This window comes from Atheta coriaria, unplaced genomic scaffold, assembly GCF_025399875.1.
Source record: "Atheta coriaria isolate IRGN ID8LTWV9N9 unplaced genomic scaffold, Caltech_Dcor_3.1 hic_scaffold_8_pilon, whole genome shotgun sequence".
In the NCBI taxonomy this organism is placed as follows: Eukaryota; Metazoa; Arthropoda; class Insecta; order Coleoptera; family Staphylinidae; genus Dalotia; species Dalotia coriaria.
This window is the reverse complement of record NW_027045450.1, coordinates 5919195-5944744: the sequence shown is the minus strand read 5'-3', so window position 1 is coordinate 5944744 and position 25550 is coordinate 5919195. Positions and strand designations below refer to the sequence as shown.

General features: G+C 35.7%; 3 protein-coding genes across 3 annotated transcripts; 1 reads left to right on the top strand and 2 right to left on the bottom strand.

Moving 5' to 3' along the window:
• Positions 1-1603: 1603 nt before the first annotated feature.
• Positions 1604-4176, top strand: LOC135797141 (uncharacterized). The gene is made up of 2 exons (XM_065309352.1): positions 1604-1766; positions 1897-4176. Exon 2 carries the CDS (start codon positions 1940-1942, stop codon positions 3947-3949), a length of 2010 nt encoding a protein of 669 aa, XP_065165424.1. The 5' UTR covers positions 1604-1766; positions 1897-1939; the 3' UTR covers positions 3950-4176.
• Positions 4064-8291, bottom strand: Taf3 (TBP-associated factor 3). The gene is given in 10 exon segments (XM_065309351.1): positions 4064-4315; positions 4385-4485; positions 5438-5562; positions 5698-5772; positions 5775-5836; positions 5890-5989; positions 5992-7373; positions 7434-7563; positions 7616-7858; positions 7925-8291. Coding segments are annotated over 10 exon segments (2523 nt in total). The 5' UTR covers positions 8091-8291; the 3' UTR covers positions 4064-4176.
• Positions 8292-8744: 453 nt separating this feature from the next.
• LOC135797442 (uncharacterized) lies at positions 8745-24075 on the bottom strand. The gene is made up of 9 exons (XM_065309806.1): positions 23757-24075; positions 11188-11365; positions 10929-11113; positions 10670-10858; positions 10499-10605; positions 10273-10436; positions 9959-10114; positions 9258-9874; positions 8745-9185 (listed from the first exon to the last, which is right to left on the bottom strand). The coding sequence occupies exons 1-9, from the start codon at positions 23803-23805 to the stop codon at positions 9067-9069; spliced, it is 1764 nt and encodes a 587-aa protein (XP_065165878.1). The 5' UTR covers positions 23806-24075; the 3' UTR covers positions 8745-9066.
• Between the last annotated feature and the right edge of the window lie 1475 nt (positions 24076-25550).

The following is a 25550-nucleotide window of genomic DNA, read 5'->3' as shown; positions in this document are numbered from 1 at the left end:
CACATTTCCGGAATAAAATGTGTATTGCAAGCACGAAGTATAGATATAAGGAGTCCGAACGTCATGTTAAATTAATGGTCACGATCTAGGGGACCAAACATTCGCCAATAGAGCGCGCCACTATGCGTTAGTGTACGCGTTTAAATACTTACATTACTATGGACACCGCCAATATTTCACAAGATACATGAAATTATGACATATTTTTAAATCTTTGGGCTATTAGTTATAAATTAATTGTTTATAACACATATTTTTCAAAGATATTACTCACCTTTGATGCTTTGAATAAAACTACTTTTTCTACCTTCTCACTAGTCTTTCGGCTACTAAAACATCCTGGAATAGCACAACCCCATTATTTCCCATTTTTTTAACACTACTAATTTTCAATAAATAAATTAGTTCAAAAAAATAATACTATCACGTTCCAATTCAAATTAATGTATACATACATATAAAAGTTAACAATATGGATAACGCATTCGACAAAGTTAAAAAATATGTATTTTTAAATTTAATTGAATTCAATTAAACATTCACAAACCAGCACGTGTTTACGTGTAATAATAATCACGAAGTATCTAAACACAGGAACGTCATGTAAACAAATTGTCTCAATGTTGCTATGAACACGAACCAACGTACATCGATTCACTAGTGATTCAAGCGCAGCCAGTGGCAGAAAAGAGAACTATTAGCAAGCCTATACCGTTCGAACTCCTTATATCTATACTTCGTGATTGCAAGATATAAAACTGGCAGTTCGTTTTATTTACTAAATAAATACTGATTTTTATTTATGTTACTAAGCTAATCACCTAATTTATGTATTGCAAGATATATAATTATAAAGAACTACAATTTGATATTTTAAACAAATTATTAACTATTAAATGATAACATTAAATTATATTACTATTTTAGAATAATTATCTATGCATGAGATCAAAAATTAAAAACAAAATTACCGCGACTTAATAAGTGCGAACTGCGACAGATAATTTAATTGTTTAAATGTAGAATGTAAACAGTTTCACGGAAAAACGAAAATATCGTTGAAGAAGCACTGAGAAATTCTTACGTCTGAGAAGTTTTAATGATGAATTGGTTTGCCATAGTCCAGAATAAAGTACACAACAATTGCACGCAAAAATCGGATTCGACGGCCGACGGATAACACTACTCGCGCTCAGCTTACGACAATTTATCGTGATTTATGAATATTTCACAGGCGAAATCTCATACACAAAACACCACACGCATGTGACTACTACACATCACTGTTTGATGATAGAATGAAGCGCGGTTACGCGAAAATTCATGAAAACCGCGTCGACTTGTGAGAAATAACCAACCGACATCACACGGCGGACGAAACAGACTCAGCTAGAGTTGAGATAAGAATAAAAATTGCTCAAAAGTGAACAGCAGCGACATCCTACGACATTTTTTAAAAACACAGTCAAATGTACATTAAATACAGGATGATAAATCCTTATTATATGTTTCACTGAAAAAACGCGCTCGTTTTTATAGCACGTTGAAACAAAAACTAAACGATTGTTTCGGTTTGTCATATACAGACTACTAGATTATCTCACGCAGAATTAAAAAACAAAATCACATAACCATGTAGTAGGCCTTGGTTTAGTAACCATAGCAACCAATCTAGATATCATGACATGGCTTATTTAAATATTCAATAGTCGTTTGCATAGTGTTGTACAGTTCACATTGTATTTTATCCAGAATATTCCAAGAAAGTAAGTGAATATAATCTTCATTTATAAACTTAATATTGTGCAGTTATTTACGGAATTACGCTTTACTAAAAGTCGTCGCCATGATAATAATTAAGGGAAAAAATAGAATATTATTATTATTATTCGACAGGTTTTCCTGTACCTACTGAAACGATTCTCGAATAAAACCGAGTATGAACCAAACCATTCGTCAACCACGTCCGAAAATGACCCGTGGTTCTCGCCCGGGTACAGCTAATTCCAATCATGACCAACAACAAATAAACAACAATTCTAAGATGACTCACCCCAACCAGCAACTCCCACAAGTGGTATCCACAATTCCAGTGATGGACAACGTCGTTATGCTTGACAACTCTGTTCTAATGCAACCAAATCAACCGCAATACATAAACCTAGAACGTTCTGTTGTTAGACCAGTTTCTGCTGCCCGCAATCCTCAAAAGAACGTTAAAATCCTGCAAGATATTGCAATTCGCCCTTCAAACTCTGCCGGGACATCACAATCCCAACAATCACAAGAAGTAGTTCCGGTTAACAGAAGACCTCAATCAATGCAATTAACAATGAATACCAATACAAACCCAATGTATGTAGCCACACAACCAATCCCAAAACCTGTCCGTAGAATGCCGGCGGAAATGCTGCCACCGGGAGGAAAGTTTGTTTATTTCAAGAATGTTGGCGGTCCTCCTCCTGGTACTTCCACATCACAGGTTTCCATTTTGCATGATACACAACAACACAGACCACCATCAGCTTCACCATCTGTTGGAAGTGCAGTTTCAGTTGTTCCAGTGGTCCAACCCGGTAATGTGGTGATGAAACCAATGAGAGATTATCCCGAGTATAAAATGACCATTCACGGGTTTACTAATGCACACAAGAACATTATGTTTCGCATGAACCATTTTATTGGCAGCCTGTTTCACCCCCTCATTGAATCCAATGTATATATCATGACTTTATCTGTGAACTATGGTCAATTGGTGTGTTTTCAAATTGAACGCAAAATACTAGGTGATTTTGTATGCAGACTCATTCCTAGAATGTTGGAAACGTCAACTCTACCCACAGTTGTAGAATTGAAGGATGCTCCGTCGAACTGGAGTGATGGTATGAGGTTGAACGTTGTTATAGGTCAATCCAACTATGAATTAGTCGCGAAAAACATGGCGAGGTCATTTCAAAGTCGTAAGACTGCCCTGCATGAGTATGAACAACTACCGGATTATTTAAACGCACAGTTTACGATTAGGAGGAATTTTATGTCGATTAAATTCACTACTGGGAAACAACATGCAAAGTCTAAGTTCCTGGAGTTGATTAGGAGGATTACAGCCGCTGCGAAGAAAGGTATGGAGACTGTACCGAGTAAGGTTGATCATGATACTCAAACTGATGGAGGTGGAATGGTTCCGTACGGATTGTGTGGTCAACATGAACAGCAACTGGATATGATCAACACGTCGCAGACGAAGCAAAAGTATCGCGATATGATTCAACACGAACAAGTTAAGACTTTGGAGATGAAATATAAGTATCAGCAGGAGGCTTTGGCGAATATTGACATGCAAGTTCAGGAGTTGATGGAGCAATATCGCAGGCGTGAGTTTCGCAAGAATAAACTAGATAGCATGTTTTCTTATGTGCGATTGAAGGAGGCTCAGACAGATACGATGTGGGGTCTTGTGGGTTATGACAGGTTTATAACTCTACCATTGGGTCACCGAACTACTATGAAGTTCCTGGATGCGGTTAAAGCTATCATTGAGTTTTCAGCCAAGCATTTTAGAATTATTCGGGGTAATATTCAGAAACTAGAGGAAGAAATCAGAAAGGATCAAGAGAATAAGTCGAAAAAGAGGAGTTATATTAGGAGTAGTCATAGAGAGAGTGGGAGTAAGAAGAAAGAAGAAAAAGCTGAGAAGAGGATATTGAGGGATTGCAATCGCGACGATAAGAGTGAGAAGATTAAAAGCCGGGAGAAGCCATCACCACCGTCATTGTCGTCGTCTATTGGAGGCTGTTATAGCAGTACCATTCGGAAGCCGGTTGATATCCCGAGTATGGCGGATTATTTCAGTGGATTCAAGCAGATATTGAGTGAGTTTAAACTAGTGCAAGGGGAGATGAATATGGCGGCTAATATTGGGGATGACATGGGCATGGGTCTCTATTGATCATGGTGAAGTATGGTCCCGAATTATTTTATGTGCATTTTACACACGGACAAACCCGGCTTTAAGAATACCCTATAATGGGGCTTGACTTTCTGATATTAATGAAGAAAACTATGAATTTCTAAAAAGTATTAATCAACAAAATTCGTAAACAGTTAATCATTGCGAACATCATTTAGATAATATATGTCAATAATATGTTTTGCTAGTATAATGATGTAAAATGACTAGTGCTCTTTCTTTTCTTTCTTTTTGCGTTTCTTTTGCTTTCTGTCTGTGTGTAAAACTTCTTGTTTTTTGGCAATGCACTGCCGGCAATACCAGTTTTCTGTTTCGTCGGGTGGAACTTGAATTCCCACGCACACCCTGTAGAAAGTGGCGTAAAATTTGCGTTAATTGCGATAATTTACACACAAAAGTTATATTTTTACGTACCAATGATACCATGCATCGCAATCATCGCATCCGATCATTGGGCTGCCGTCATCCTGCCGGCCACATGCTGGACAAATCCACACCTCGTTACCGTCGGAATCCTAATCAAGAAAATACATAATATAATCGCGATTCTCATGCGTCGTCTGTTTGCCAAACCTGCAACTAGTTTACTAATGCTATTTGCGAAATGAATGCGCGTGATGCATGTTATGTGAGTTTCTATAGACAAACATACCAACAAACCAACCAACACCATGACCAAAACAAAACCAAGAGAAAATAAATGTGAAACGTGAAATTAGAGATTAGAGCAAAACATTGTTAGCACCACCCATCACCCTAATAAGAGACAGAAAGCCATTCTTCGATTTAACGCAAAATTTCAAAAATATAATAATTGGGAACACCTGAGTTGGTTCCGTTGGTGATTTTGCGTTAGCGAATGCGGCCAAAAAGAGAGGAGAGTAAGCAAAACTTACCTTGGCGGGTACCTGTCGTGGTTTATTCGATTTTAAAGGTTTCTGTTTGATCGGATGGATGCGTGGCCGGCCGGGGCCAGGCGGACGCCCCGGCCCCGTGGGCCTACCTGGACCCGGCGGCCGACCAGGCCCCGGATTTGGCCTTTGCGCGGGCGGCGGCGAAGCTTTCTCCTCCTTAACCTCCTCCTCTGTTAATACACTCAACATGGTTTAGAGACTATGAACAAAATGGCCGCAAGCGTGTTGTTGGTGTTTGAGCTGTATATTGCTTTTCATTTTTTTGATTTTTAATCGAGCTGCAGCGTTTTTCAACCCCTAGTCAAGTTTTAGTAAGTACGTCATGCTCTCATTTGGGGGGCAGGTAGAGAAAATAAAAACCGGCAATCAAAACACGTCACCATGCACATGTACACTGTGAGTTTTGTGGGAGCAGTACATTAATGCGATGACTTTCAGGTAGAGATTAATCAAATGCCCAATATGATCGAGTGATGCGAACGAGAATGATGATGACGAGTTAGGTTAAGGTTACAGCGATCAACCCCCCCCGGCTAGCGCTGCGCTTACTTACGATATATCTCGACGTATCAACCGTCGACTCCGGCTTAGTAGGGTCTTTAGGTCGAAATTTGCTAGGGTTTGGTTTAAACATTGACTTCTTCACGTGAAGATGAAATGATTCGGGCGTTATATTATCTTTGGAACAAAAATAAATATAAATCACCTAAATTATTGCCGTTTTTCGATTTTTCGGCGAGAGAGAGAGAGCGCTCGGTAACGGTATCTAGTCTAGGAAATCGTAGCTGTTGGGATTTATAACCTAAAACTTACTTGGTTGCACAATCGGTGATAACTTGGGCTTGGGTTGGCCGGTAACCAGAGCTGATATCTTCGCCAATTCCGGGACATTTCTCGTTTTACTTCAACGATCGGACTGTCATCCTCTCGTTTAATAATAGGTTTTATATTGCTGAAAATATTAAAAATTAACCTCAAATTCATGCTAATAAAAAATCAACTTACAGTTTTCTATCGGGTGTATCAGGTCGTGGTGACATCTCTCCGCCGATCTTCAATGTTAACTTTAAGTTGACATTCTCACGTTCTTTCTCTTTACGCTTTTCTTTTTCTCCTTTTTGATTTTATCCTTCTTCTCCTCTTTAAGCTTTTTCTTCTCGCCTTTGTTCTTCAACTTATCTTTCTTATTCTTCTTTTTGATTTTATCCTTTTTATCTTTTTTCTTCTTAGTGATTTCTAACCGTGGAGAACTAGCAGGACTCGATGCTTCTTGAGACGTACTATCCGCGACAACTTTCGCTTTTATCTCGGGACTTGGTTGTTTTGGAGGTAGTGGTGGCATTAGTGGGAAACCAGGCGGTCTATTCATAAACGGCGGCATGCCGGGTGGATTTAAACCGAAGAATGGGTTCATAGGATTCATGGGTATCAAAGGGTTAATTAATTGTGGGGGACAAGACAAACCAACGCCTGGGAAAGCCGGAAAACTGGGGAATTGCGGGAAATTTGGTGGTACCATTGAAGGTATATGCGCTTCTGGTGTTTTCGGCCGTTCCAGTTCCATTTCCGGTGGACTCACTGCCTTGACCACTTTTTTAACCTTAGTTTTATCTTTTCGCTTACGTTTTTCTTTAACAACAGCAGGTGGAGTTGCATGAACCATCATCTCCGGTGTTTTTGGTGTTGATGGTGTCCCAGGCGGTGAATCATCATCGAAATACAACTTATCAACCTTATCTACCACAGGCGCTGCATTTACAAGCTCTATTGTCACATCACTAGGAATATTCAACTTTGTTTCAATGGGTTCATCAATGATCAAATCCGGAGAATGTCCAGGCGTGCGAATTTCAGACTTTGGAGGTTTAACTTCTTTCTCCGCCTTAACATTCGATATCTTCTTGAAAATATTCGCTTTTTTCTTATCTGGTTCATTAGATAATTTATCCACCTTTGAAATCGGTGTGATTGTTGTATTGAGCTTTTCAGTCTTCATGCGTGCAGCGGCCAGCGCTTTATTGACCTTTGGAGGTGTGTTAAGTTTATCAACCTGATGCTTTTTAGGCGTGCCGGGTTTCTTAACTTTCGGTTCCCGTGGTGGTTTCTTAACCTTTTCAGCTTTTTTAACAATCGGGACTTCATCAAGCGGGGATGGTGGTACACCGTTTTTAAATAGTTCTTTACTTGATTTTTTCTTTTCGGGTTTCTCTGCTTTTTTATTCGCTTTGATTTTTGGAGGTGGAATAACAGGTGGAGCATCAAACGCGCTTGAAGGTGGATAATTCGGAGCATCCAATGTGTCAATAACTGTTGGAGCTTTGGATGTTGTCGGAGGTGGAGTTGCTGTTCTTAATGATGGTGGTTCTGGCGCCGGGGTAGGTGTGCGCGCTTCCGGGAGTTTGCCTTCTCGTGCCGGCGAGATATAACCGGAAGTCGTCATCATGACACTACTCATTTCTCTTGTGGGTCTTCCCTCTTCTTCAATCAGTCTTTAAATATTTTTTGTATTAAAAGAATACTAACTATTTAATCATAAACTAGACACTTACCTTGGTTTTTTAAATGTTTCACCTGGTGAAACATCAGCAGGTCTCTTGAATACAGTTGTTGTGGATTCATCAGTGACAACTTCTTCTACTTCTTCATTTTTTACAGGAGTTTGAACTTCAGGTTCTGTGACTAACAAAAACTAAATAAGTTTGTAGAAAATTTTAAACAACTTTTAGTGTACCTTCAGGAGCTTCTATCATAGGCGGTAAATGTTCATGTATATGAACTTGCCTTGTTATCACTTCTTTACTGCCAGGTTTCAAAAAGTTCAAATTATTCTCCTTTGCAACTGGATATTTTGGCACAGGTGTCGGTGGAGGAGCAAAGTTAACATAGGTGACATACTCTTCCAAGTCAGCTAAGCTCACGTGAAAATCTCGAAACGCCAACCCAAGATGATCCAAAGATGGATTAACGCATCCAACTATAACCAAAAAATAATGTAAACATTGTAAACAAAAGAATATTTAATAGTATTTGTGGTTCATACATTCATTTGCATAGTCATGCGTTGACCGAGCAATCTGCATCACATATTGAACCATGATATCGGTGAGGATCTCCAGCGGGGTTGAATTTATGGAATTCCAGCCGATCGTTTGGAGCATTTTCGCCACCGCCACTTTCATCATATTTCTGGAGTACACTTCAGCCATTTCGCTGTTTTTACATGCACCAGCACTTATTACACTTTATTTACCACACTAGTGATACTCGATTATTTCATCATTGTTAATAGTAAATAGTTATTAGTAAAAGCATGATTTATGCGGGAATAAACTACGAGGGACGCGCCAACAGTGGTTTAACGCCCGCCATTTTTAGTGAACGTGCAAATAGAGACTGATGTGTGTAGTAGTAAGTGTGCAGGCACAACATGTTTTGTTTTGGAGGGGAATTTCAAGTCAACGTAGTATTTGAAGGTCACGAAAGAGAGCGCAATTCGTGTTAAAACAACCATAACAATATAATAAATAACAGATTATATTGTGAATCATTTGAATAACTTATGAAACGTTAAACGTGAAGATTGTGTGCACAATAATGAAGAAACAACGAGAAAAATAAGTGAGTTTGATTCAATTTTGACGGCAACTGCGCCTCTAGCGGCCGTTTCTGCAAACATTTATTATATAAACTGGGTGTTGCAGTAACAAATACTGACTCAAAAATCACATTTTCATTAAAAAAACAAGTTTTTAAGCAAGAAATGTCCATAAAATCTAACAAAAATGCCAATTACTTTTCAGATTCTTATAACAAAAGATCAGGAAGACAATTTTTGGTAAATTATCCAAGAAAACACCACATTAATTAATAAATGTTTATATAAAAGTAACATTAAATCACAATAGTGTCCTTAAACAATATACAAATACATTACACTATCAATATGTATACGCATTTACCTTGTAATTAAATAAATATAGGCATAGGCATAGCGGTCGCACTTAACTTATCATACAATATTACAGACAGTACAAAACTCTTCACAAGTCATTCAAGTCTCATTACATTTAGGAAGTAGGAAAAGGATGATTGGGGATAAAATCCCCAAAGTAAAAAAGTATAATACTGTACAGTGTACACAAACTAAGCAAAGACATTGATAATCGATGCTTAAAGCATCAATTACCACTTGCAGCTCATCACAATCGTCACTATCACCAGGAACAAGCAGGAAAACACGTTGGCGCGCATCCCCAGAGCTGAATTGATATTGTTGTCGCTGTAATCCGGTATTGTAGGAACTAAAATGATTAAAATTACGTTAAAATTGATTAAAACAATAAATTATGTTGTTTATAGGTTATGTAACTTACATGGAACACCAATATTCCACGGTTTCGTAGGCATTTGTGTTCGGGGTGTTGTTGGCCTCTTTGTGGTCGGCACACGTTCAATACAAGAATAAAGACCTTTCTTAACCAACTTCATTCCATACTGCAAAGGATCTATCCTCCGTTGACAGTGTTCACCTGCCTCGGTAATGTAGATATCTTCTTTCGACGAAACAATGGAACCAACAAAACATTCATACGTCCCAGCTGCTACATCATGTCTTTGAGTATACGTATACAATAAATCTCGTTCTCTCCAATGTCCTAAACATCTATATTCTCGTTCTTCATAGATTTCATTCGTGGCACAATCAGAGACTTGATAATACATCAATTCTGGTGCTCGACAATCCGACCATAACTTCGCGCATAAATCATTAGTATCCGGAATCATCCCGGTGTATTCCCCTGAAATGGGACAAGCTAATTCAACACCGGGAACTACTCTTCCTTGGGTAATCCATGCGTCGTCTTGGAAGTTAGTATCGGCGCATAGTTCAAAGATGTCGTTGTGATCGCTGAAGTTGGCGCCCAGTTGAAACTCGAGAATGTTGTTGCTGCGCTTCTGGATGCGCATGCAATTAAACTGTTCCTCACCGCTGCGCGAAAAAATCAGGAAGTTAAAGCAACAAGTTCTATTCGCGTAATCAGAGCGTGCCAAACTAACTTCTAACAAAACTCACCATTGCGTTCGGCTAAGTACCGAGTACTTATCGTTGGATTCCATCATGGCGACGCATTTGATCGTGTACGTCTTGAATGTCGAGTGATCTTTATAGGTTATAGTATTATCCTCCACGCGAATATGCTCCCAAGTGCCACGCATCCAATCAGGAAAACTAAAGAATAAATATAGGTTAGGTTGATTTATGTCTATAGGTTATGTAGTCAAATATAATTGTCTATAATTAGATTTTCTGCCTGATCGGCAGGCATTGCCAATACCAATCAAATAAAAATTTACGACAGGTTAGCTTTTGAGGTTAGGTGTTATTACCTGCACGAACTGTAGGAGACCTCCGGTGGCCAAACGCGCTCATCGCTCGGTCGTAGAACGTAGTTCTCGTAACCGTGCGTGGCATTATGCAGATCGCCCGTGCACGTGGAGTCGCGGCTAATTGCAATGTTGATGAGCCCCGTCGAAGGATCCGGCTTGTACAGCTGCGCAGAGCAAAACCACACATGAAATTTATGCAAACCGGCTAGCATGCAATTAAACTTACGGCGCATCGATACTGAGGTTTGCCCATCGACTGACGGCTATCTGCAAGGGCCAAGTACCGTTGACCACCGACACCTTCCCAATGTCCAAGGCAATCAAACTTTAGATCTATACATTAACCAATAAAAAACATTAAATAAATCAAATTTTATTTTTTCATATTTTGGCTTACCTAGGCTACCAAACGAACACTGACGATATTTAAATGTCAAACTGGATCCAGACGGACATGAATCCACTGTTGATTCATGTCCACAATCCTTTTTAGATCCATGATCATTCGATCGATAAGTAAAAGAATATCTACCATCTAATGGACAATATTCTCTTGATATGTGTTTACCTTCAGCACCTCTCATTTCTAAATTAAACAAAAAACAATCATAACCTCACATAACTCCCAAATAACCTCAAAATAAATAAAAACTTACTAAATAAAATTAATTCTGTCGTAGATCTAGTCCTCAATGACTCTTCAGTCGGACAATTAGCTTCAGCTAACTCTTCATTAGTATAGCACTTTGAAATCACCTCTTTGCTCGATGATAACACTTGGAGGACATTTTTTGATTGCAGTTTGAGATGCAGACATCGTATACAACTACTGCCTGGTAAACTGTAAGCATAAACAAGGTTAGATATGTAAGATATGTATTTATGCATTTTAAGGTTATGTTATTGCATGCTTACTCGACAACCAAGATGAAATTATTCCCAATGCGGCGGTGGCAGTTGCCCCAGATGGGGATACCCGTCGCGGTGATGTTTACAGTGGCGTAGTGAACGGTGTTCTTGCTGAATGTGTTCTGCATCGCAAACTCACCCTGATAGTCCTGGGGGAAGTAGCAAGCTGCTTCTGTTGATATATCTGGAAAAGTAATATTTGTTTAGTCAATATTGGAGGAAATGGGTGAAAATTTTTACTTTTTTGGGTTTTACTCAAAAAGTATTAAAGCTATTGAGATGGGGTAAAAATTAATTGATTCTGTTTTAAATTATCTTTCTATAGAGATGTTGTATGAAAATCTAGGACATTAACTTTATGAGTTATAAGCGTTTTAGTTAATAATAACTTTTTAACTCTATTTTTAACCCCACTTTTTTGCTTCCGAATCAAAAACTATTAAAGATATCGTATTAGAACAAAAATTGTTTGATTCTGCAATAAATTACCTTTCTATTGATACATTTTACGACATTCTAAGTCTATAACTTTATGAGTTACAAGCCTTTTACTCAGTATCAACCTTCAACCCCTATTTCACCCTCTTAAAATTAAATTTTTGTAACAAAAACAAACCTATGTTATTCTCCATACTTAAAACTATATCCCCCCCAAAATTTATAAAAATTACTTAAATATTTCTAGCGTGAAAGCGGAACAAACAAACAAATAACCTCACATTCACATTATAACACTAATTACAACACATATTTTCAAAGTGACCATTATTTTAACATTTTTTAATACTGAATATTTACAATGAAATAAAAAATGTCAACGTGCTGGAATTTCTGCACGATATTCGTCTTCCACTTGGGAGTGGACGTGACGAAACGCATGACTGCTCTAGCATGGAATCTTCCCGGCCGCGACCGACGACAATGACCATAAAGCACACACATTAGCGACATCACAAGACATCCCGACGTCCGCCATTAGATTACCACTCCTAGGCATTTTATTCCGGGCTAATAAATTCATTAGACGCGCGCACAACATTGCCTACACGCTCACTAATTACAAATTACAACAATTGCTCTCTTCCATTCTCTACTGTCCACTCACCCAACATCAGTACTTCAACAATAATTTGTTTGCTTTGATTGCGCTCGACACAATTGAGGTTATAATAATGATTCAATAATCATCCGAATTCGTGGCTCTCAAATTCCGATTTTGTTATGATTACACCAAACGGTGCTCAACCGCGCGTTGAGAAAAATCTGAAGTCAAGCATGATATTACATGAAATTCCAACGTGCCAACCGTTTCCGATTTCGTTCTTCGCATGAACCTGACTTAAGGTGACTCGGATTCCCAACCTGCGACGACTTTACTTAGTAAAGTATATACTTATACCCTTACACAAACACTCTGTGTTAATGTCGGTTGGTTGAGTTGGTAGTTATGTACGTCGTTTTTTTTTGTTATTATTTCAATCTCATTTTTTCTCGCGGGTGCGTAATGACTTGTGTGCATTCGAGGCACAACGCGATGTGCCGATGCAATAAAAACGAGTTCCATTAAGGCCGTTCGCCGTGTGCTGCTTCGCGTTTTTTTCCTCAACCTTTTCTCTCTCGTTTATTTTAACGACAACGCTGCTTGTTCTCATCAGGCGAGGGAATAAGCCCGGCACGCACTCGCTCAACATGGGACGACGTGCGGCCATCGATTAATTAAACAATAAAGAATAAAAAATGAGTATTTTCTAATTCACACATATTAAAATGAATACATGTAAAATATTCGCGGATTTTATGTAGGTTATGTTTAATTTTGGCAATGACAATGAGTAGAATATTGAGGTTATGTTGATTGGTGAATCCGCATACTGCGAAAATTAAAATTAAACTTTTTATTTCTTATTTTTTTATTCTTGGGAGTAATATACGTCAATTGCAAATTGCCTACGTTAAAACTTAATTTACTAACCTCAAATTTATTAGTTACAGTCACACAAATAAGTATAACCTCAATTTTAGGCTTCTTAATGGTGAAATTACATGAAATTTTGGTTGTTTTAGTTTTTGTGATCGCTGTTGTCATTTTATGAGTAAAATCAAAGGTTATAGTGTTTAATAAAGCATATAAAACAATTTCCTGTCATTTCTAACCTCAAACCAGGTCATTATTTGGTATTAAAGGTATAGTTTTACTTTTGTCATAAGTTTATCTTGATTCAGAAAGATTTCTGTAGTTATTTTACTCATATTCTCCCCTATAACATTTTTACAGTGTTCTGTAATCTTTAAAATTATGATTTTACAGTTTCCTGTAATATATAACCTCAAGCAACTTATTATAAAACAAAAAATAACTATTAAACACATTTAATAAGCATATACATGTAAAATATTCTAGGTTATGTCTACTCTTGTTAATAACCATGCCTAAAATATTGAGGTTATGTTGATTGACATATCCGCACATTTCGTAAATTTAAATTAAACTTTTTCTTTTTCTTTTTCTTATTTTTCGATTTGTGAGTGTAATATCCGTGTGCTACAAATTGCCTACGTTAAAACTTAATTAACTAACCTCAAATATAATACTCACACTCACCCAACAAAAACAAATGAATTTCTTCCTTTCCAACAAAACGAACACAACCAATCTAATTAAATGTTTTACTTTGTGACGTCTAGCAACAGAAATAGACACAGGACATAAACAAAAATCAATACCACATGAACAAGAACAACAACAGATTCATCTACTTAGGTGAACCGCGCACACGAAATATAATTGATAGAGCCATTCCCATTCCCATCCTGTGATAAAACAGTGACAGTGACAGTAAATTCCTTTTTAATTAAACCTCTAACCTGTAGAAAATACCACGCTCCACTAAACGATTAATTTTCTTTCCTTTTTCGTTTCGCTTTGGTTTTATTTTTTACGTTACATACTCATACAACTAACTCTTGGATGAACAGGTAGATTCGTTCAGAGTCGTTCTACAAGTCGTAAAATCAACATGCTGTATGCTAGAATATGCAAATGGAGGACGACGAGCGACAAACAACAACCTCAAGCATATTATGCATAAACCAGCGAAGATGTGGTGAAGATGTAACGTGTAACGACGAGAATATTAAATTGAATTGCGATGAGCAGCATGTCTTCTTCATGTTGGCGAATCTTGTGCGCCGCGCATGGAATGCTCGCGATTCGACGTAATTGAGAGTTAAGTGCGTACTTTGTGCGTTATTTGCGTTTGCAAGCATTTTAATTGACATTCCATGCATGGCAGATGCAACATTTCAATGTTTCTAATGAGAAAATGATGGGGAATGTACAATTTGCTCCGCCTACAATGTGGGAGGAGCAAATAATAAGAATTTAGTTATTTTTCTTTGGTGTAAAGAAAAATTATTGAGTTTTGCAAAAGTTTTAGGATTTTTTTGAGTTTTGGTGAATTTTGGTGTTTTGGAAAGAATTTTTGACAGAAATTGTCAGATTTGCTCCGCCTACAAAATGGGAGGAGCTTAAAATGCTTAATTTTAGTAATTTTGTGGTTTTTATTAGTTTTAACCTAAAATTATTGATTTTTTTCAAACATTTTAGGATTATTATTGATTTTGGTTAAATTTTAATTAGAAAAAATATCTTTTATAAAATTTTTCAAATTTGCTCCGCCCACAAAACGAGAAAAGTTGAAAAAATTGTAATTTCTTCATTTTTTGTCGTTTTTATTTTGTACTTAACCTAAAACATTGATTTTTACATAAATCCTAAGCATAAAAATGATATATTGACCACGCCTACTAAACAGGAAACTATATTTTAGTCCTTACGACTCCTTTCCGGTCAAATTTTGTATTTTTACAAAATAAAAATTTGAAAAATATAAAAAATTGTAATTTTTTACATTTTTCTACCTATTTATTCAACATATAATCAAATTTTGCTCCGCCCACTAAATGGGAGGAGTCAATTGGTGATAGAATCTGCTTACTTCTACTAATATGTAAATTTTCATTTTTATTTTGCTTATAAATCGTAATTTTAAATCTGCTCACAGAGTTTCACATCGCATTCCAGATTTGTCACGCCTGCAACGTTACCAAATGAGTATTTAACGCTTTCCGTTGTTTGAAGCTGTTTGCTCGACTCCGGGCTGGGCTCGTTTGGCTTTTTAATCATCCGAACAGCGTAAATAAATAAAAACGCCGGTATAATGCATAATGTGAGGCAGTGAAACTGTGAATTGAGTTTTGTCGACGCTACAAGCTGCCCAGCTACCGAGCTACCGAGCAGCGCGTTCTCGTGAACTGCTGACTTGTAGATTTTTCGAATACATAGCAGAAAAAAATCGTACGTGCCGCCAAGATACGAGTAGGAACACAATGCGATGCGCTCGCTGGGAGCCGGTGGAGAAGGCGCACGGGCGCGCGTTCATGCATACTTGATTTTTCGGGGCGGCTTTTCTCTAAACTGAAATATCGTCGTTGTCTTTTTAGGTGTGCATCATTCCAGACACATACGTACGAGTATTTTGATGTCAGCGGGGACATTCAGTTATGTTAAACTGTTTCATCGTTAAGAGAACATTTTGAGCATTCAATAAACATAACCTCAATTTTTAGCTCTTTAGAAAGAGGAATTTACTTGAAATTTTAGTTCTTTTAGTTTTTGTAGTAAGTTGTAGTCAGTTTACAGTCAAATCACATATTATCGTGTCTAATAAAGCATATAAAACAGTTTCCTGTAATTTCTAACCTCAATCCAAGTTATTATTTGGCATTAAAGCTAAAGTTTTACTTTTGTCGCAAGTTTATTTAGATTCAGAAAGATTTCTGTAGCTATTTTACACAGATTCTATCCACTAACATTTTTACAGTTTTCTGTAATCACAAAATTCAAATTTTACAGTTTCCTGTAATATATAACCTCAGTTTTAGTCATCAATTGAAAGTTAACGAACATTTTAACCTCAATAAAGTACAAAATCACATTTTTCTTATTTTTAACCTCAAAGCATCTTAAATAATAAACTTTTATATAATGTTAATTATTCTTCTTTAAATTTCCTTTCTAACAAAACAATTCCCAACATCCTGTGACTTTGACCTCTCGAGTTATCACACCGCAAAATCACCAACTTCTAAATTTGAAAAAGATTCTCGACGATTAAATTATTTCGTCGTTCTTGAATGATTTAATATTCAATTTCACTGATTGCATCCTCTCCGAAAGTAAGATGATTAATTAAGCGCTTCGTTAGCTAATGACTACAATAAATCAAAAGATAAATCCATCCACTTCATCGCAACCAGCAAAACAAAAGTCTAAAAAACAAAACAAAAACAAAACCGAATGAAATTGATTTGTTGTCCTGCAAAATCTTCAAAGCGTTTACTTTCAATCGCAAAACAAGCACCGAGCACGATAAATATAGAAACGATCGTTGATCAATGTTTACGACTTCCTCTTCTTCTTTGACTTCTCCTCTGCGCCTTCTTCATAGATTAAACCCAATAAAAAACGCGTTTGTAAGTGAATGCGTTTTACTAACTCAACGGGAATATCACCGCGCAGAAAAAAAAATGTCATTCGTATAAATCGTCTGAATGTGCGCACGTAATGTGTGCACGTAATAAATATGCGTAGATGTGAATGCGGATGGCGCACACACGAGCGTTTTGCTCGTTTTACCCGCCGTCTTCACGGTCGGACGAGCCCGGAAAGTCAAAGACCGCTGCGCGGTTTCTGATTATATTAGCTTATTACCGGCGCGGAATAAATCGCAGCTGGTATATGAACTGCGCGCTCGAATTATAACGTAATATTAAACAACAACAACAACACAACACACAACTAATCAGAAATTTATTCATATACTAGACTGTAGTGTAGTCTAGTGTGTTGATGTTGGTGTGTGTGCGTGGAGTCAATTGATTGATGTGATTAAATTAAATCTGCCAGTCGAGTGGTAAATCGGTTCGGTAAGGTGAAGCAAAGTAAAGTAAGTAACGGAAATTGCAAATTGCGTTTCGCGCAGCGCCACCGGACCTCGGGGGCATGGTCATAACAGTCGTAATAACACCGACGTATTGCTGTGTCATTATCGTTATTACCTTTTAAAATTCGTTGGTGTTTTTTAGTGTTTTTGCTGTTTTAGTGGTTAAAAATAACTTTAAAAGTGTATAAGGGGTTGCCTATGTATTAAACGTCACAAACGTTAGGTTAGTAACTTTTACAGTGATCTGTAATTACTAAAATTTAGATTTTACAGTTTTCTGTAATTTATAACCACAATTTTATAGAATAAATCATAAAATAACAGAAAACTTCAAGAAAATAGAAGTTTTCTTGATGAGGTTATGTTGTTTAACATTGGTACTACTTTGTTTGACAGACAGAAAGTGTATAATGGCTCATATGGTCTTAGAATCATCAAAAACTTACTATTTTTGATAATTTTCACTATTTCATGATAAAAACACAAGAATTATGAGCAAAAAACGATAAAACCAATACAAAACAATGTTTTCCAAATATTTTAACCAAAATAATATAAAAATATCACAGAAATTACGAGTTTTAGTGCAAAATAAGACAAAAAAACACCGAAATTTTCGAAAAAGCACAGATTTTCAACTATTTCTGGATTAAATTAAGTAAATAATCAATTTTAAACAAATAATTGACGTCTAATACAAAATTCTTCTGAAACAGTTAGTGTATAACCCTGAAATGTCTCTGATTTAACTTATGCAGTAGTTTTTTGCATTTCCAAGTACTGTGCAACACATTTTATTACGTTTCTATTCGCAGAAAGCTTAGTTGCGGCTTTCCGCAGCGCATACAATTTGCATTTATCGCATTTTCGCCGTTTGCCGTTGGTGTGTGTGTGTGTGGCGCACGAATCTTCATTAATTCTCTCACTGCCATTGTTCTTCGCGGCGGAGCGAAACAGTTATTATGAAGATATTAAACAAGTTACAGTAAATCACCAACCTGCATATTCGAATGGTTCGCTGCGTGCATCCGCGAAATTTTATTCCACCGGTTCCAATAGAATAGTTTTAGGTTATGTTATGCAATCAGCGTGTACACGCTCTACAGTTACTCAAAGCATACTCCTAAGTAAGTAAAACCCAAGTAAAACATCCGATGCGATGTAGGAAATATAAAAATTACAATAATTCATATTATATCCGCTTGGAGATTAATTTTAAGTTTTTATAACGGTTGTAATATAAAAGAATTCCGACGCCATCTTGAATTTCATGTATTAAGCAATTAATTTACGCTGTGTCGTCTTAATATAAGTTTATTCTTCAAAATTAAATCCACAATTGTTTATTGTTTGAATCTGTGCGTGGCGGTGATGATGAGAGCGTTAATTATACGTCACACACCTTTAATCTTTTGTTTTGCGTCTCGAGGTAACAATATATGGCTAGGCGACAACCACACACACACACGCAACACAAAATGTCCGATCACATGCTTTTCATCTCACCGGATATTGTAACAAAATATCGCGGGTGAGATGTGAAACTTGATCGTTACCAGACTAAGCGCTATTCAATGTATGTATGCGTATTCATGCGCCGGCGGTGATATTCCTAACCTCACTCGCGCGCTATTATGCGGCGGTATTGTGGTAGGCGATGAGGTGTGACTGAAAAACCATCTGTTGCATATGATTTTCATGTTTTGTGCGCGAGGTGCCGACGGGATTTACTCGAAATGCGGTTTTAAGCCTTCCGTTCGTGTGGTGATTCTCATTCACGCAGTTTCCGGCGCGATCGAGAAGTGGAGATCGTTTAACAATGGCGGAATTTTAAATGCGTTTAATTTCGGTTTGAAGTTGATGTATGGCGATGGATATAAATCTTCTAGGCGATAATTAAAGCTGGTTAGTTTATTATTTTCGGAGGTCAAAAAATTAGAAAAATGTTTTTGGTTTTTTGTTAATAACTTTTGAACGCAAATAGATAGATTGTTGATTCTTTTATTAATATATTTAGAATTAAATTCTGCATCGGATGATGTTTTATTAATTTATTAATATTTTTTGTTTAATTAATTATAAGCAAAAAACTATTTTTTTTAATAAAAACAATTTTTTTTGTTTATTTGTCTATAAATTGTTATTAAATAATTTTATAAAAACAACACTTACATAAATAAATATAAAATTTAATGGAGAATCGATTGCAAAACGAATAATTAATGTAAAACAAAGCGTTATCTAGTAATTAATTAAAAACTATGAAAATTAAAATGAAAAATGTTCAAAACTCGATAAAAATCTTTTTTCTTCGCAGTTATTAATTAATAACTTAAGATTGCAAGACACGATAACTATTATTTATACATTATCAGAATCTGCATTAAATTCCACATGCGTAGAGATACTTATTTTGTTAAATATAATAAAGAATCATGTTTTTTGTCAATTTTTAACAAAATACACAAAATTCATGCTAAACTCTTTTATAAACCGGATAAATATTTATCTACAGCTTTGATAATACCAGAAAAATAAAAAATACATGCAGCATTAATTCCAGAATCGATTAATAAAAGAATTATGACTGTAGCACGTTCCACTCCCGAGTAATTAATTAAAAACTCCAAAATCTGTTCTTAAAAAGTTTTGACCGTTGTACTGCATCGCCTAACAAAAAACACCGAAAAAATAAAGAAGGTAGTCATAAGCGATTAAATTTAGGTCCGTTCGTTAGCGTTAAGTATAAACTTGCTCCCCATCCTTCTCATCACCATCATCGATCGATGGGATGCTGCCCACCGCCGCCGGGGCTGCGTGTGCCTCAAGAAACCACTTTCGAACCGATTTTCTGTCGGGGTTTAAAAAAAAAGAAGAAAAACCAAACACATCGGCATTTTTATTTAATTGGAAGCCCGAACCCAAAACCCTCACCGGATGGGTCGTAATAACCCCACACACAACCACACAACCATCTAGTGCATATTTTTTTTATATTTTTTTATGTGTTGTTTAATTTTTAAAACGCACAACTGCACGAAAGGTTAATTTATAATTTATAATTTACCGGCTCGCGTTGCACACTTGAACTTGATGTGAAAATTACAAAAAACAAGCAATAGGTAAGCAGGAACGAGGCAAAAACAGAATAAATAAGAGCACGAGCGAAAATAACTCTTCGGCTGAAGATACATATACATAGACATAACCTAAAACATTCACTGCAAGAGATTTCCAACTGATTTATAAGTGTGTGTGCGTGAAGATGTGAAGATGTGAAGAATCCAGTGCGTCGCTCGACCGGAACGCGCCCGGCTACTACCAACTACCGACCAACTACCAGCTTCAGAGCGTGGAGCGTGGAACGTGGAGCAAACATATAATTTAATTTTATAAAATTTACAACCACACCCTCATATATAGACTTGTATGGGTGTATAGAGAACGAGAAGATAAAGTTAAAGCGATGAAGATCGGATGTTCGGGATGCTGCGCAATGCGCCTGTGAAAGAGCAGGTGTTTTCAGAAGCTCACGAATACGCTGCGAAGGCCTCGAAGAGGTTTATGACGGACGCGTCCTGTCGAGAGAAGGCCGCGTTTATGCATTATTACGGCCGGAACATTAAAAGACGATGAAGTCACACAAAAAAACAACCAAGCCGACAAAAACTTTCGGATTAATTAACCAGTACTAGTATTTATTTTTTTCTATTTTGTAAAAGAATGTAGAATATTTAGAGAAGTATTTAGTTATTTTTTTAGTTTTTGAATTTAAGTTAAAGTCCATTAAATTAGTAAAAGAATTATTAGCGTCGTTTTCGTAAGGAAAAATTATCTGAAATTTCTTTTGCTTGTAACTCATGATAAAATTGGGATAACAAGATGTTCTTTTCGTTATTAGATGTAGAAATTAATAGAGATTCTGCTAATGTATTAATAATTATTATAGAGCTTTGCATTGTTACGTTATTAATTTAAAACTGCGAAGAAAAAAGATTTTTATCGAGTTTTGAACATTTTTCATATTAATTTTCACAGTTTTTAATTAATTACTCAACAACGCTTTAGTTTACATTAATTATTCGTTTTGCAATCGATTCTCCATTAAATATGACATTTATTTATGCAAGTGTTATTTCTATAAAATTATAAAATAACAATTTATAGACAAATAAACAAAAATTTTGTTTTTAATAAAAAAAATAGTTTTTTGCTTATAAATAATTAAATAATAATTATTAATAAAATATTATTACACTTTCTAATGCAGAATTTAATTCTGAATATATTAGTAAAAAAATCAACATCCTATCTATATGCATTCAAAAGTTATTAACAAAAAAACTAAAAAAAAAATCATTTTTCATTTTTTTACACGAAAAAGCTTAACGATTTATAAAACTACAGATTAAGTATTGAATTTTCTGATGAATCAACTCCATACTACTACTTTTTATTTATATTTTTATGTACTTAAAGAATGTAAAATATTTCAAGGACTTTCCCCTCTCATTTTTTGGCTGGTTAACAATTTCATTCACATAATAAACTCACTGCAGTAGTACGAGTATTTTGGCAAAGCATTCACCCCTAGATGGGCCCAATAAGAACCGGAGCACAAAAGCACCTAATTCCCGGCAATGGCGTGCCGATGCCGAACTCCCCAAGTTGGTAATCTGATTTATGGGAATGCGACAACGTAAGGAAATCGTGACGCGTGAAAAGAATCTCAGTCATTCATGTCTTTTCTTCAAACTCGTTGAAAACTTCTTTGGCTACCCTCGAAACACGTTGAGAGATGTGAGATACAATCACAGGTAGATTGTGTGTCATTCTACCGCAGTACAATTTAATGCTTTATGGCTGTGTTTGTGTGCAGTTACAAATAGAGAAACTAATATTTGGCGTGCGATAACTTGCACGAACTTGTTACCACTTGTGTGTCGGATGTGAAATAGTTGTGTTTACAAAAGTCGCGATTTTGTGTGTGAGAGGTTTATAGTTTTAGCACGTTGTGACTAAATTTGTTCCGTTTACATACGATTTAAGAGATAAGAGGTTTAAAATGTTAAATGTGACATTTTAACAAATAGAAAAAAATATTTTGTCGATAGGTTGGTATGTGAATGTGTTAAGTGAAGAACAGCGGTCTGAATTTTATAAAAATTTGCTTTTTTGGAGTTTTTCATTAATAAATCAACAAATAATTGAATTAGAAGTAATTTTTTTACCGAAATCGATTTCTAATTAAATTCTCTTTATAATTATAGAAAAATATTAAGAATATCAATATTATTTTACAAGTTATAATGCAATAAAATAGACTTTTATATAAAATTTGAATAAAATTGCTATTTTTGTTAATAAATAATTAAATAATAGCTTTGAATTAGCAAATATTACATAATTAGATGTAGAATTTAATATTGAATAGACTAATAAAAGAATAATGCCAATATCTTTTATAGTTTTTGAATAATTAATTAAAAACTGTGACAAAAATTGATTCATGACAACTTTAGACCGTCGTTGCGCATAGTGAAGAATAACGGTCTAAAGTTTACGAAAGTTAATTGAATCGGTAGTTAATTAACGATAACTCAACAACGCAATTTAATACAACCATTATTTAAACGGCAATAGATTCTGCATTAAATTCGCCATAAACTTATATAATGGTCATTGCTGTAGCTATTTTAGTTTATGAGTTATAAACAAAAAATCATAAATTTTTATGAACAATAACAACACAGAGTTTATTTGCTTATAAATATTTAACTATCACTACTATAAAAACAATAATAACACCATCTAATGTAAAATTTAATTATGCATAAAACTCTAAAAAAATATTAATTATAAGATGAATAGTTTTTGAGTTATTCATAAAAAACTAACAAAAAATCAACAATAATCAAATTTAGACCGTGATTCTTCACTATATCAACCAAAACCCCAAAATCCACTTAATTTAACCTAAAACTCATACAAAACTCATAAAATTACCTAATTTTATCACTTTGTAACCAGATTTGTTCCACCCACTAACGCTTCCCCACATAAACCAGCTAATAACCTCAAACTTGAGCCACTTTACAAATACCCAGCGCGCAGCAATGACTAATGACCATAAACCACACATACACACAAATGAGTTACTCAACTAATGTGATAACTTCACCAAGCATGACTGCGACTGTTTCACCATAGTCACAGTCAGTCACACAGGTAGCAGTAGCAACCTGAAGATTCCCCGAAAATGCTTACTAATTCATTTCGTGAGTCGCTTCGTACCGCCAGTCAGACGGTTATGCGTTTCCGCATTCGTGCGCGCCAGCCCAGTGATTAATTAACACAGCGTTCACATATCATTAACATTAACATCGCATTCAATTAACAACCGCGATAAGCGAATCAAATCACAAGTTAAATTGAACATCAAATCAAAACGGTGATAATTTATAACGCAATTAATTAATTTTCACCTGCAGGGTGTGTTTGTTTTGTTTTCGGTTGACTTTGATTGATATCCCAAGGAGTGTGCCATAGAAATTGATAAAAATTACTTACATTGATTGAAAATGATGAGAGAAACGATGAAAATCCATATTGAAGACATTTTGTTTATAAAATAAAGAATTCACTATCACGTTGAGGTTAAAATTGTTTATTTTTGTTTTTTTTTAATTGTGTTTATAGTTTGTAAATATTTTGTGGTTGTTTGCAGAACGTGATCAGCACATTCTGCTCGCGTTGATGACCGACTGCTGACTGCCAACGGGGGCCCGACGCGACTGACTGAATGAACAGAAAGCGGCGACGATGACTCTCGTTATGAATGGAAGCCACGAGGAGGAGTAATTCGGCCTCAGGTAGAAGAGGCAGGTATACTACACAACTATTTTATACGGGCAAGCATATAGTAAGAGTAGGAGCGGTGGAAGCAGAGCAAAGCAGAGTCAAGCATGCGCATGTTGTTGAAATTTAGTGACTTAAGTCAAAATGTGGATAAATTTATGTTTTTATTTGATTTTTGTAGATTTATGTTATGTTTCATGTTATTATTAGGGTAAGAAGTGGTAGAATGTGCTTTTTGAGGTTATAATAGTGTAAAAGTATTAGTAGGAATAGAATTAGGTTTGCGCATGCTTTAAATTTAGTGACTTAAGTCAAAAAGTGGATCAATTCGTCATTTTGAGGTTAAATTTGTGTTTTTTGCTTCATTTTTGTAGTTTTTTGTTGTTTTGTTAGTGTAATAAATGGTAAAATGAATATTTTGAGGTTATGATATAGGAAAAGTATGAACACGCTTAAAATTTAATGACTTAAGTTAAAAAATTAACAAAAAGTGCCGTTTGAGGTTAAGTACAAGTTAAAGTAGTGATTTTTACATGCTTTATGTGTTTTTAAGTTGTTTTTCTGATGGAATAAGTGAAGGAATGTACTTTTTGAGGTTAAGTTTGTTTCAATACTTACAAAACTGCTATTTTTATCATTTAATGACAGCAATTCATTGTTTGCTAACATTTTATCACCATTTTACGTAAAATAGACTATTAAAGCGACTAAAAACCACTTTAAAATCAGTATTTCTTAAATTATACTCAGTTTTATCATATAATTCATGAAATAAACGATAAAATGCAAAATAACATAAGTCTCATGACTTTTTCGGACATTATAGTGATTATTTTGCTATTCGGACAAAAACAAATCCAAAAAATGCAAAAAACAACTTTTTACAATCCCACATAACATAACCTCTATCATAACCTCTAATATAACTTTGACAACCACCATTCTAACACTTCTAACCTTAAAAACTCAATAAAATATAAAATATCTCCTTTTCCCAACTCTACTATATGTAAATTTATACTAAATGCACATCTATTATGTATAATATGTAGATGTGAACTCTGAGCAAATAATACCTACACCGAGGGAGTGGATGTGGAATGCGTGGTATGATAGACGTCTAGTCTCTCCACTCTCCACTCGCGACTCTGTGAACTATTTCCGGGCGTCCTGGGAATTAAATCAAATCGCATGCAAGCCGTGCACGTCTCGCACATTACACACATTGTTATCATGCGTTCACGTATGATTTACAACGTCTGCATCCACGTCAGCTATACCTATATATATTTCGTGGGGCGTCGTTGGCGGCGGCAAACTTTTCATTTCTTTTTTTTTTCACCGTTACGCTTTATTAGCACATGCAGCCAAAGCATAATCAATAAATTTCCGTATTTCTGACCGGGGCGGAATAACAAACCGTTTGCACGCAGGACGCAATGGCGCAGACGAAAACAATATCGTAAAAGTCAGGGTCTTGCGGCGCCAGCGCCGATAACAATCAAA

Bases quoted from the DNA above. Each gene is read 5' to 3' on its own strand.
- LOC135797141 (XM_065309352.1), top strand. From the start codon at position 1,940: ATGAACCAAACCATTCGTCAACCACGTCCGAAAATGACCCGTGGTTCT.
- LOC135797442 (XM_065309806.1), bottom strand. From the start codon at position 23,805: ATGTCTTCAATATGGATTTTCATCGTTTCTCTCATCATTTTCAATCAA. The intron at 10,437-10,498 runs GTAAGTTTAATT...TGCTCTGCGCAG, and splicing joins AACCTCAGTATCGATGCGCC to CTGTACAAGCCGGATCCTTC. The intron at 10,115-10,272 runs GTAATAACACCT...TTTATTCTTTAG, and splicing joins GTCTCCTACAGTTCGTGCAG to TTTTCCTGATTGGATGCGTG.